The sequence below is a fragment of the Chamaea fasciata genome, unplaced genomic scaffold (assembly GCF_029207755.1).
Source record: "Chamaea fasciata isolate MVZ Bird 193981 ecotype frontalis unplaced genomic scaffold, bChaFas1.0.hap1 SCAF_7, whole genome shotgun sequence".
Taxonomy (NCBI): domain Eukaryota; kingdom Metazoa; phylum Chordata; class Aves; order Passeriformes; family Sylviidae; genus Chamaea; species Chamaea fasciata.
Genome location: NW_027094092.1, coordinates 29,351,315 through 29,365,004, shown reverse-complemented (window position 1 = coordinate 29,365,004; position 13,690 = coordinate 29,351,315). Strand labels below are relative to the sequence as shown.

The 13,690-nt window shown below is 41.9% G+C and overlaps 1 protein-coding gene across 3 annotated transcripts in view; it reads right to left on the bottom strand.

Annotated features, from left to right (window-relative positions):
- Nucleotides 1-3,495: 3,495 nt before the first annotated feature.
- Nucleotides 3,496-13,690, bottom strand: part of ACTN1 (actinin alpha 1) — an 87,354-nt gene continuing 77,159 nt past the window's right edge. The window contains exons 15-22 of one of the 3 annotated variants that reach the window (XM_066188238.1): nt 12,982-13,164; nt 12,118-12,252; nt 11,123-11,302; nt 10,052-10,198; nt 8,441-8,521; nt 7,830-7,895; nt 6,217-6,375; nt 3,496-4,392 (exon numbers count right to left, since the gene is read on the bottom strand). In XM_066188238.1, coding sequence (XP_066044335.1) covers nt 4,234-4,392; nt 6,217-6,375; nt 7,830-7,895; nt 8,441-8,521; nt 10,052-10,198; nt 11,123-11,302; nt 12,118-12,252; nt 12,982-13,164 — 1,110 coding nt within the window. In that variant the 3' untranslated portion in view covers nt 3,496-4,233. The remainder of the gene's footprint in view (nt 4,393-6,216; nt 6,376-7,829; nt 7,896-8,440; nt 8,522-10,051; nt 10,199-11,122; nt 11,303-12,117; nt 12,253-12,981; nt 13,165-13,690) is intronic. The other 2 variants (XM_066188236.1, XM_066188237.1) reach the window with 2 other exon arrangements.

Here is a 13,690-nt window from a genome sequence, read left to right as displayed (position 1 = left end):
GCCTTAGAGCATCCCTCCCTGTACAAGACGCAATCATCCAAGTTCATCCTTCGCAATAGCTGACTTCTCTACTGACTGCAGCACTTAGCACATTTTCTCAGTGTCTGCTGGGAAATATTCTGATTACCTGTTTGCATCAGGATATGCCCTAGACTTTGTTAATCTATGTTTACTATGCTAAGACTTTCCCAGCAGCTTAGTGCTAATGCAGTGGATTTTAAGGGTTTGCACAGTAGCAATTCTTTCAGTAGCCAGAGTTACCTCAAGGGTTTAATTAATTCAACAGGATTAAGATCTTTGTACTTGGCTACCACAGGGGTGGAAAAAGTCTGTCTTACCTCAGTATTTGTAGTGCAAGTACTGTTGTACAAATAATCTTCTTGTTATGGTATGAAAATTACATTTCCATTCTGTTTTCTTAACAAAGACATTTTAGTTCAAACTGTTCCTTTTCACAGCCATTACAGCCCCCCCACCCTCTCCTTCATTTCCCTGATAAAACCAGTCAGTCTGACTCGTCTGGATAGAATCTCCATGGATATATGAATACTTCTTTGAAACCAAGTTCATTCAAGGTTGCAGACTAGTTTCCTTTCATTGTCTTCTGAGACTCCTGGCTCTGCTCCTGCACTGTGCTCCAAACCAGATGCTGGCAGCACCGAAGCCATGCAACGGTCACAAGATTGATTTGAGAGGCTTTGGGAAATGTGGTTGACACTCTGGCAGGCAAGACAAGACCCATGCTGTTTGAGCACTGAAGTGTTTTCTGCCCCTGTACTATCACAGTCAGGCTGAATAAGGCAGGCCGTTGAGATCTCAGCAGCCAAACTTACCAACAGTCATGGAAAGGACTTTCTTGGTTAATTTCTTCAAAAAGTACTGTTTCAATTTCCACACTTGAAATAGTGAGTATGGGAGACTGACAGAAATGGTTTACCCCTGAATAGAGGGAGTGAGCTTGAAGTGGGTTGTCCACTTTTTCTGCTCCTGGCAGACAAAAGGGCAGTCGCTGAGCTGCAAACAGCTGCTTCCAGAGATTAATTTTGTCAAGGATGATGCCAGGCCTTGGCTAAAGAATGGCATGTTAGCTGTAAAACCATGAGCCTAATACCACAAGCTGTTTTCACACTTCAGCACACTAACTGCCACAGACTGTCAGGCCACACACTTGCAAGATAAATCTTGTGCTGCAAATAAGGAAGGTGAACGTCTTGCATAAGACATTAAGGCCCCATAAGCTCTAACCAGTTTGTCAGAGGCTGTGCCACCCAAGAAGAAACATGCCAGTGTATTTTAGGCACACCTATTGCCAATATTTTTAACTCTATTCAAGTACTCAGAAGCATAGGCCAGACCTTTCTGTTGCTGTTGACGTCTCAGTTTCACCAAAGCAGTGCTTGGGTGCCAAATTTCACAAGGCTGGAGTCCACACATTGCCACCAATCTGATGAGCCACCTGCTGTCATAAAACTAGGAATACTTACACCTAGCTGGTGTTTTGTGTGAAACCTGGTCACACATTGTAACACTGCCACCTCAGAAAAAGATTTTTATGAAGACTTCTGGAATCTCCAAGCACGGACTTGCAGAGCGCTGTCATTAGGATCATTCAACATAGTCTGGCTTCATTCTCCGTGGTAGCAGACCTGGGCCCAAAGTGATGGCCCAAGGGGCAGCTATGCTCTTTTCTACCCCTTTTCCAAAATAACATAGATCTTTTCTCCAGACAGTGGTCATTTAGTAGCCCAACAGATATTCCCATTCTCCCCCACCCCAGTTTTATTGTTTAAATATTTATTAAAATACTATTGCATCTTCTGGGAGCGGGTACAATCTACAGAGATAATTTTTTTTAATATAAAATTTTGACAGTGCGTCTTAGGTTGCAGTATGTAACCGAAAATGTGTATTCTATTTGTCATCTGTTAAAACTGGTTGGGGAGGTGTTTTCTTTATCTCTTGAATAATCCATTCCTCTTAACTCCCAGGGGAAGGGGGCGTGGGCCTTCTGTTAATGGGCCAACTGTGGAAGAGGAAAGAGGATTGCCAAAGCAAGGGCAATGGATATTCAGAGGCAAACTTCAATATAAATTATCTGTTCATGCCTCTAGTCATCCTCTCTGCTGTTCTGGCTTGCAAACAGATAACCTATGCTTTGTACTTTAAAACATGGCAATGGAAATCAGCATACCATGCCTTTGAAGAGGACAGTCCCATTTGCAGCAACATAGTAGAGACATAGCTGAAAATAAGTTTGCAAGTGGATTAAATGCTGCTGTGGCTCCAAGTCCTACATTACTGACAATTCATATCAACCCCTCCAGGCTTCTCAGTATCACGGGTTTCAACACAGGAGGCTTCAGCTCTTTTCCAGCTGTCATTAACAACACATTTATAGCTAAGTTACACAAAGTGTCACCGCTGAAGACAAACTATGGTGAATGCAGCCTGGCCTCGTCTAGGTATGAAGCTAAATGGCATTTATTTGCATACCCCCTGTAAACTCATTAACCAGCCTACAGGAGAACACAGATCTTGGTGTATGCTGGAAAGAAGTGTGGTAGCAGACATTAGTATCCCCTCTCCAAATACAGTAGGCAGATACTGTCATGGAGGGATACATTACAATGTGCTGCTGTGGTTTTTATTGTATCTTACTGAAGGTCAGGAATAAACCAGAAAGCTGTCCTGAACCCAAATCCACCATGTACAATACCTTCCTCAGGACTCAGCTCTGCTCTGGGGAGCTAAAAGATGCTATTACCAAAGAGCTCTTTGTGAATCTGCCCATGAGTCCACCATTCCTGCAGTCATTACTTCAAATAAAATCTGCCTTTGGGGGCAGAGACAGAGGTATGTGCTTATACCTACAAAACACTTACTTGAAACACGTCATGAAGCAGTAATGTTATTTTGCTCCTAACCCTGCGTTTCCTAAAAAAGCTGTGGGAGGGCAGGAAATGCACCTCTAGTATGAGATGGCTGGAAGGGATTAGATGCTTCCCTTTGCCAATTTCAGGTCACATGCGTGTGTGTGTTACTTTATGACTCAATGAAAGTCCCACAGGAGTGGTCCTGAAGGCTGGTTTCATTTGTATGTGCAATAGAAAGATGATCCCTGGAGGAATCTATGATGTCAAATGTGGTATCAAAATTAGATGTTCAATATTGAGCATGGAACAGTAGATGGATTTTTCATGGATGTTTTAAGATATGGTGGTTGTTTGCACATCTCTAGTAACTAATTCAATGCTGGTTTTTAAGGAGTAACAAGAATATTGCTTCTAAAGATAGGGGTGTATTGGGGATTTAAAGTGGCCATTAAGCTGTGAAAATTTCAACATTATTCAGCAAGAATGACACGGCTATGGGGCTGAGAATATACTTATAAATGTAGTCTAATTTCAACTGAAACCATTAATTTTGGATTCTCCTCATCATGTTTAACTAAGTAGGATTAAACTATTCTACTATACAAATGAATAAAGTCTAGAGTTGTTATCACAAGAAATTTTTAATACGGTTTGTGACAAGCAATATCAAAGTTATCAACTCTCAAGCTTCATGTCCTGAAACCAGACAACTCTCAGCAACAAAAAAAGTTGTGCACTGATAAACATAGGAGCCGTATTGTATTTTTTAATTAAATATGAAAACATGAGCTGTGTACATTATTTTTTCCCTAGAAAACACAGCAATTTCAAAAGTTTATCATAAAATATTTTCATGAAATGAGTGAACCAGCAAACACATGCACTTGTGTGCCTTCCCCCCTCCCAAGATAAACGTGATAAGAGAGACATACGCAAATGTAATAGTTAACAGAACGAGTGGAGTTTTGTCATAGTTTGGTTCTTTTTGGAAAGGATGGAATGTAACATTGTGCTTGACTTTCTATGTCACAACAAAAAATATTTGGTGCAATATTTTAACATTTTCTTTTTCAGTTTCAATCTGGTGGAGAAAAATACCCTTTTCTATAATAAAATATGTCTGTTCTTTTTAAAACGTAACTTTTTTGCACAAAATAATTTTGTAAACTGTTTTTTCAAGGGCAAGGTAGGCGGTCCCATGTCAATGTCCTCCCCCCCCCCACTTAAAAATGTGATCTGTTATCTGAAGCAAAACAGGAAAACACAAAAGAAGAGCGGAGCAGAGGTTGCTTTGCAAAGAGAAAATAGGGTGTGTTGGACGGGGGAGAGGGGAGGGAGCGTGTGGTGGGACAGAAAAAAGTTAAAGGTCACTTTCGCCATAGAGCGCTGTGGAAAAGGACATGTAGTCCAGGGCACCGGGTACAGCATCACGGCCATTGTAGGGTGCCATCCTAGCAATGCAGTATTCAGCCTGGTCAGGAGGCAGCTCCCGCCGCAGTTCATCCACAGTGATGTAGTTCTGCAAGGAGGACAAATCATAAGGCAATTGTTACTTTCTGGAAACTGACCTTCCTCTAAGGAACAACCACCCCCTGTCCCACCAGGGCAGCAGGCAACACTCAGGGACAGGATCCCAACAACTAGACCTGTGCTGTACACCCACACAGGGAGTACACTTGCACTTACACCCTGGGAGGACATGTACTCCCCCTCCCTACTGTTTGGACAAGTAAATAGTTTTTACAACGAAGATTGGTTTTGCCTGAGAAATGCTGGTGCAGCTAAAGAAAGACCTGGAGGTAAGTCAGGCAAGTTGTTAGTGTTAAGACTGTGCCTTCCTGTTGACAAAGGAGGTCCTGCTGAAAGTCACTGGGAGGAAGCAGTAATTTAATTTGGACGTTGTTGCTCACCAGCAGGAGGTAACAGCTGCTTGTGCTGCTTGGGAGTTGCCATTCCCTCACTTCAGGGAGAGGGAAGGAGCCATCCCCACTAGCTCTTGCTAATTCACCAATGCAGGCAGCAGACAAGCAAACACTTTGTATTGCTTCCACAGTTCCAGCAACAGTTCTTTCACTGCGGGCATTTTTAATAAGCAAGCAAAACTCATGTAAATTCAGCTTCTGGTGACTCGCTGCACTGAGCTGACCTAGCTTGGCTTCTCTCCATTCAGTAGGTAACAGTAGCTGCCTGTTTGCTAGTCATAATCACTATGTTGTCTTGAGCAAACTGACTCATGGCCATTTGCAGTCTGTCTGAGCAATAGCTCAGGTTTCACACCATCCCTCTCTCTCCTGTAACCTCTTAAAATTTTTTTTTCCCTTTCACTTTAACGACTGGGGTATGAGGGATTTTTCTTCATAATGGAATATTAATTCATGTTACAGTCACCAGAGCATGTTAAACACTGAAAACTATATGTAACACACTGTACAGAGTAAACAAGTTAATAAGTAATACTGCATCTCAAAGTACCTATTTATTCAGCGGTTAGCTTATCTGAATAACATGGAATTTTCAGGCCTCAAAAGACAATAGAACTGGCTTTGGTCAGGTATATGTCTAAAGGACAGGTATCATGGGTTTCTAGATTATGATTACAACAAGATTCTTAGTGAAAAATGGAAACCAGTACTGGATTTAAGGGTAACTCATTACAATCTGAGAAACGGTATCCAACGTTTCATGTGAGATAACTAAAATCATTAGCAAATAAAGAGATGCGTTAATATTACATATACATATTATTCGTTCAGTTACATGAAAGATTAGTGTACATTGTTATATAAGAAAAACAAGATGACATTTTTTATCAGCTGCTTCCCCTAATGATGTAAATTCCAAAAATTAATACTTTTACTATCACCCCGAGTTTTCCTACATTCAACCAATTTCTATGGTTAAAAAATGTTCCTCCTGCAGATAGAGCATATCCTCAATGAAAATCTAGTGATCGTATATAACAACTGATAGTGACATGTAGATCTGAGAAAGGTCATCTCAAGTTTACAGCTGCCAGTAATGAACAATTTTCAAGACTAATCAAAAACCATCTGTTGAACTTGTTAATTTTAAAATAACAAATTGCAACCAAGCTTTTAATTAAAATGTTGAAGCGAGAGTGGGCTGCAAAGTTCTGACTGACAGCTGAGCAGGACTTTTGAGTGCCTCAGCAGGCTGCTCATTAACCCACACTTTAACCTTGCACTCCTCCAGCACTACAGAATGTTCCTGTGAAAACACCCTCCCATGGCAGAGTGCTTCCCTTGACACTTTCTCTCAGAGACAAGAGAAAAAAGCAAGCAGAAGTTAAGCAGATAGAGGAAACCAAGGTGTGGAGCCTGACCTTATCTCCAGCCAGGATCTTGAAGGAAGCCATGACCTGGTCAGCAGTGTCCGTATCTGCCGTTTCCCGGGACATGAAGTCGATGAAGGCCTGGAAGGTCACAACACCCAAACGGTTCGGGTCGACGATGCTCATGATGCGGGCAAACTCTGCCTCTCCCTGGAGAGCAAGAGAGGCATGTAAGCCTAGGGATTTGGGCAGCAGTGCTACCAAAGTGAGGAGAAACAGTTCAGCAGCACATCTCACAGGCTAGAAGACAAAGCCAAATAGAAACCATCTCTGGGAGTTTTTTAATCAGGATGTTCTTTTTTAGCTTGCTGTTGTGTACAAATTCCCACTCATTTGTCCTCTGGAATAAAACATTGCCAGCTATGCCCGAGGATAACATCCAGCTCTGGGACAATGTTCCTATTGGGGAACAGTACCAGCTGACTTTAGAGGAAGACCCAGATTTCTCTATACATGTGTTAGATGTCTGTAGCAGTATTTGAAGATTTGAACTCCTCAAATCCTTTTACTTTCATTTACTTAAAAGAGAACTTCTACAGTTTTCTTCAGCTGACAGAACAGAAGAAATGTCTCTGTGGTTTTCATAGTATTGTACTCATCTTTAATAGTCAGGCTTTGCAAAGAAGGACTTGCATATGTGGAGTGGCGCAGGTAAGTAAGTCTCTACAGAGAAGATCCTACAGAGAAGTTTTGCTTCAGAAACCAAAGCAGTTTTCCTCATCTCTTTCTGCATTTAAACCAAAGGTCATCTGTTATCATCTCTGGGACTCTTTCCTCCCCAGATAAGGAGGAGGGGAGAGCAGAGCAGGATCTTCTCCTCGGAACAGGCTCTCCTAACCCATTTAGAAGAGTATACCTTCAAGAGTAATTAAGATACCTAATCAAATGTTACTGTCTTGGCATGCTATGCCAAGGAGTCTCTTTATACTGGGCTGATGAGTAAGATGATTAAACACCGCTTTGCCTGATATCAGGAGCAAAGACACCAAGAGTGCAGATCACTATGCTTGCACTGTGCTCTTCTCCTGCCATTGGATGAGCATCAGTCTTTGGTGAAGCTCTTCCTATTAGCTCATGTCTCTCAAGGTGCCACATGTTACCGCTCTGAATGTTCAGGTATTCTGGTGATGGAAAAGCTACAGGGAGAATGACTGGAACTTGAACTTATATGTACAGGAAAGGAGATGTGAAATAAATGGTAGGAATGAGAGGAGCAGCATTCTGAGTGTATTCAGAAGTGAGGTCACTTGTACTTCCAAATGATTTCAACTGATATTCAGGGCTGGGGGAGGTTGTGTGTGCTATACAGAGAGCAGGTGCCAATATGAGGAAGCTTACTGCTTCTTTCATTAGTAGCTGAATGGTTTGATAAACATAATTTTTATTTGAACTATACAGGAATTAGACAATTATTTCCTTTTTTTACCTTTGGCTAGAGCTGTGAGACAAGAATTTTACTTGTACAACTAAGACTAGATTTAACATTGCTGACAATATTGGAAAATAAGGCTATATTTACCTTGATTCACCACACATTCTCCCTGTATTTTTGAAGGTGCCTACAGAATCACTTTGAATAGGAGTGACAGAGGGCTCTACATTACCATATTGTAACCCATGGAGATAAGGCAGGCTCGGAAATCTTCACAATCCATCATACCAGTCTTCTTCTACAGAGAATGACGCAAAGATGGAAAAAACCAAGAGAGAAAAGGGAGACCAGTCCAGGGAGAAATGAACCCACAGAAGACATTATAAAGAATGAGTTTCAGGAGGGATAGGATAGAAGAAGGATTTACAGGACAGTGAAAAATATCAGAGGAAAGGTAGTTTGTGAAACCATGAAGAAGCAAAGGTGTTTTTTGATATGGAATAGTTTATACACAAGAAACATAATGGTGATGAAAAAAGGGCAGGAAGATATTAAACAAGACAGATTGAGGAATGGACAATGAAAGGAGTTTAAAGTGACACAGAAGTAAGCAGAACAGTTCGAATACATAAGAGGAATTCGCCCAAGACAAAAAGTTAAGGAATTAAAAAGGAATAGATACCAAAGTGCATTTAGAGAGAAGTATTATAGAAAAGTGATGTATATATAGTCAAACACAAGAATAACAACAGATGGATTAAGACAAACAAGAAAAGAAAGGAAAAAACTTGTTATTTTTTCACAGTTTAATATCTGGCTGTGTTCACCACTAGCTTTCAGTACCTGTGCATCGTTTCCAATATCGTAACCCAAGCTGATGAGACAGGCTTTGAATTCCTCAGGGCCAAGTGTGCCGGAGTGGTCCTGGTTATGCGGTGTGCCAGGCAGCAGGACATGCAGTGCCAGTGCGGTGACGGTGTGGGGCAGGACGGGAGACACAGAAGAGATCAAAGGGAGGTGAAAGGATAACAAACAGGTGCACCATGCAGTGGGTGAGGAGAGAGGAACAGGAAGAATGACATGCAGATAGAAAAACAGGGAAGAAAAATAAAAAGTGCACAACATTAGATATCACAATGACATTTCAGGATGTGCTAAAAATGCTCTTGGAACAGTTCCTTCTCAGAGAGCTCATCCCATGTTGAGAGCATTGAATGACAAAAACAGCTGATGCTCAGATCCCAATCTCCCAAGTGAATTACTTGCATCACTGCTTGTTATCCAGTGTCAGAAGCCCTGTGTTTCACTAGTAACCCAGAGTGCAGGTAAGCAGGCAGAGGCAGTGGGAAGCATTGCCTTAATCTTATAGTCAAAAGTTCCACTAAACGAGTAGGTGAAGGCAAGTATGTTTGGCAACACACCTAAGGAAGCTTAGCTGTCAGGGCATCCCGGGAACAGACAAAGAAAACCAGCTGAAGCTCAGGGGAGCAGCATTATGGCTGTATTTATGAGACCTGCACAGAAGGTGGAGCTTTGACTGGCAAAGCTATTTCAAGTGCTCAGCTCTGCAAACAGCACGGATGTACAGTGCAGCACAACACAGCTTGGTAGCTGCTCTTCCCTTTGCTCATTGCCCGCTCCCCCAGTGTTTGGATGTACCCATCAAACAATACACAAGCTACTACAGGAACTAAGAATCCCCATCCATCCTGCAGAATTTTAGCTCAGAACAGTGCCAAAGCACTGAAGAGCCCCTGCCTGCTGCCACCACCTCTGGCCAGATCAAGGAAGCTACTGATAGGATGATGGGGCAAATTTGAAGTGACTTTCTTGAAGAAAACACAGTTTTTGAAGTCAAGGTTAAGCCTTCATAATCAAATAACTGAAGGTGGGAAACCCCTGTTCTGTCTGCATTAACATTCAGACTGTTGTGATGGAAGGGGCAAATGATATAAAGGCCAAAATATAAAATCTACATGGCTTTATGGGTCCCTCTCCTAAGAAAAGACCCCATGGTTTATTTTTCTTGGACAACTAGAGAAGGGCTGAAATAGCCAGTGTTCAGCAATTTAAAAGCATTGCCAATCTCTGAGGGCAGGCTGTCCTCAGATATAGCAGAGATGACATAGAAGAATGGAGAACAGATGGTCCCAAGAATTTTATAAATCAAAATAATAATCTGCTCTCTGGAGAGGAATGGATAAAAGTCTAATTGCCTAAAAAAGCCTTCAAACCTTTCCGTACTCTTGCTTTACTGGGAAATTCTGCAGTTTGCTGTGAAGATATACTTCTCCCAGGCTAACAATCGCTTGGCAGTTTTACAGAAATGAGTGCTCCATAGGAGTGGCACTTTTAAGAAGGAAACATCTTCTGTGACCCTGCAGTGACTGCCTGTTTCTTATTGCACTGTGCAGTCCACATGGAAGCTTGTAGCTGCAGTCAGCACTGACTTACCCTGTCAAAGTGGTTGAAAGAAGCCCGGAACTCATTCATCTGTTCCTGGCTGATTCCTTTGGCATCACGGGTCAGAATCTGGTTTTCCACTTCATTGATGGTTCTAGCAATTGTTGTTAGTAACTGCTCCCAGCCCACGCGGATATGCTGGTGAAAGAGGTCAGGACAATATTGAAATTACGAAGTTGCTCTTTTGCTTCTGAGGCCAGTGGACCAGATGTACTACTTATTGCAAATTAAATGATCCTGATGTGCAAGGCAGTCCCTGGTATTCATTTTCTCAGAAAAGATTCCTTCTACTCTGCAGGTGTTTAAAATCTGAATTTTGACTGAAAAAAACCCCATACTGAAGAGGCCAGTTTCTGATCTTTCTTTCTCTTTCTTAAGAAAAACTTGGTCCTATTGCAAAATTCCTTTGCCTGGTCAGAGCAACTTATTGGAGGCCTTTAACACTAATGAGAAGCAAAACCAGTGCTTCTAGGTCTTATTTAAGCAGAAAACCCTCCTTTACCAAGAAAGTGCATAAAACACAGTGCTTGGAAGACACTGGTGCTCCCCTGCCTCTGCTGTTGCTTAACAGAAAGCTGGCTAGAAACCAAAAACAAGTTTCAAAACCTGTGTTCAGCTGGACTACTGTTGAAGTCAGATTGCTCCCAAAAACCCTCACATTTTCAACAGAAAACCAATCTCTGACTTAAAAAAAAACACCTTCCGTTGGACTTTTTTCTTCTGCCAGGTAGTGGCAGCTCAGTATCATCAGCACTTGCCTTTTTAATCCTACCTAACACAATCAGGTGGCAAGAGAAATGAGACCCTTCAATTTTTCAAGCAACACTGTGGGAATCTCATTCAGGTTGTTTCTGTTGTCTGTATTTGGAAGTACATTGGAAAGGGTTGGCATGAAGTACAGTAAGGCAAAAAATGAAATTCAGTGACAAGTTGTTGCATGCTTGGCCATATTATCAAGCTCTCAATTTTCCTGAGAACCAGAGCACATTGCCAGAGCTGTATGTGGCTGACGCTAACTGGCCACAGCAGATGAGGCTGTCTAATTGCTGCCAAAACATTTACCTCCATGGTGTAGTTGGTGTGCTTGTTGTCAAAGATAAGTGCTTCCTGGATCAGCTGGTGGTCTCCTTCCAGCTGGTCAATCTTTGGTTTGTAGTTCACAATGCTTTTCTCGTACTGCCGCAAGTGGTTGAGCTGGTCCTCCAGGGTCCCATGCATCTCTATTGAAATACGGCCAATCTCCTGCATTAACAAAGTCATAGGAGTTAAGACTCCACTGAAAGGACAAGCCCCAACATGCCTCACATTTATTGCAGCAATTTCACTCACACAGGATGATGATTAAAAAAAAAAACAACTCATGGAGCAGTTACTTCACAGGAGCTGAGACAGTGTCAGCATAAAATTTAGCACAGCCCTGAACATTTTCCAAGTGAGGTGAATCACAATTAAGATGTGTCCAATACAAGGATACAAAAGAAAAGGAAACTGCATCCATAAGTTAGTAATCTACCAAGGCAGATATTTTTCTGGTGTACTGTCTGCCACTAAGTTAGTTCTTCATAGAGACATATTCCTGTAATTGATGTCTTCTTTCCAGCTCCTGCCATCAGTAAGAGCTTCGTATTTTTACGTTTGATCAACTGCAGTGACTTTAACTCGAATCTTACCTAAAGAGAAATCTCCCTTAAAAATGTCTCCTCTGCAGATGTTTGATATTTTAACTGTATTTATTTAGTCACATGTATCAAGACTATTGCTGTGCAAGCAATTACACAAACTGTCTCTGATCTAGGATTTTGGATTTGTTGCATATAAACACAAATCTTAAAATACCCGTGTTCTCCATCTTAAGTAATGCTTTTTTTCTGGTACTAGAGCTGGAGGAAGAGAAGTATAAGCACTTCAGTAACCAATATCAATCTTGGGATCCCTCATATTTTCTATGACGTTTCTCTTGCTTTCACTTGCAGGAAGAATGGCTGTGACAGTGGTCAAGAGAGATTATGACTAAGAACACAGAGGAAAACAGCGTTCCAAAATTTGCACAGCACTACCTCCATCTTGGTCTGGATCCAGGGTCCAATGACATTGGCCTGTGCACCAAACTGTTTACGAAGTCGTTCATTTTGCTGCTGGCGAGCGTGTTCTTCCATCAGGGCTTGATCCCTTCTGGGAACCAGCTGCCGCACCTACAATGAAGAGTAACTCAGTGGGCAGTTTAGACACACAAAGGCACACGTACAGGAAATGCAGAAGTTGCCCCAAGGGAGGGAGGAGTGGGTGTTTGCACTGAATACAAGCAATCATACGGTTTAAGTCACAGTGGGCAAGCCCACAGAATGTCAATCCTATCTGCTGTAGGATACACACACTCATGTCAGGCCATGGAAGACCAGAAGCAGCTTCCCCTCCATTCATTATTTGGGTTTTTGGTGGCTCATGTTAACTGAGTTGCAGGATTCTATTCAGATCTCACATTGGTGATTTTGTTTGTTAGTAAGAACCATACGCAAAATGGGTATGGACAGTAGCTGCTCTTTTAGGAATACAGCAAGGAAAGGCTACTTGGCTGCAGAGACCAAATATCTGAAGGGCTGAATGGTGAAAAAGGATACGGATTCCCATGCTATACTTACCTGCAAGTCAACTGAAGATAAACGTCAAAGCTTTCAAATTTAGCAACTTTCATTTTAAATTCGCATGTAAAAGGAGGTCTGATGTGCCTTAGGCATTTATATCAAAAATCCCTTCCACTTTCCAAGTACACAACAAATGACAAAACCAAATGACAAAACCCCACTAAACTCAGCAGCGGGCATGAGAGGGTAACTGCAGAGTAAATAATCCATTTCCTGGGTCCACAGTGGTTGAGCAGTGACATGGTCCCCCACTACCCTGCAAGGCTGAAAAGAACTCACATGTTCCCATTTGCCATTGATCTCATGTGGGGTGATTGTAGTGTAAGGATTCGTTCCTGCCATGTTGACATGATACGTCTGGACAATCTTTGAGACTTCATTGTGGATTCCCAGGATGGCTTGTCGCTCCTTGTCGGCATCTGGCAATGTGGCTTTAAACTGCTCATGAGCTGTGGTCAATCCCTGCAGAAGGAAGGCAGCAGCAAAAGGAGGGTGAGAACATTACTTAAGAAATATCCTCTTCAGCAAACGTATTCCTGAAGTGACTGCAAAAGCTAACATATTCCCAGGACACGATGCAGGCTACTCTAATACACTTGTCAGGTTCCCTCAGTATCACTAAATGGGATGTTTTGTAGTTAAATTATGTGAAGTCTTGTCTTCCCTCTCTTTCTGTCCCATGTTGATCAGTGACAGAAATCACATACCAGAAAAAGGTGGAATAATAATGGCTCATGGTTTAGGGGGAACTGTTTCTCAAACACTTCTCAGTGACTGCTTGTCAGCCTCTTTGGGGAAGAAGATCTGACTACTAAAATTACTATTTAAAAGAAGTCTCACTAGTTTAAATGTGCCCTGTTTTCTTCTCCCACTAGGTATGCACTATTTCTACACCCAAAATAACTCCAAATGAGTACTAAGGGTCAGATTCAATTTGTTCAGAGTCAGTTAGGACCAGGTGAAGGTCCTCCAGACAACTGCAAACTTG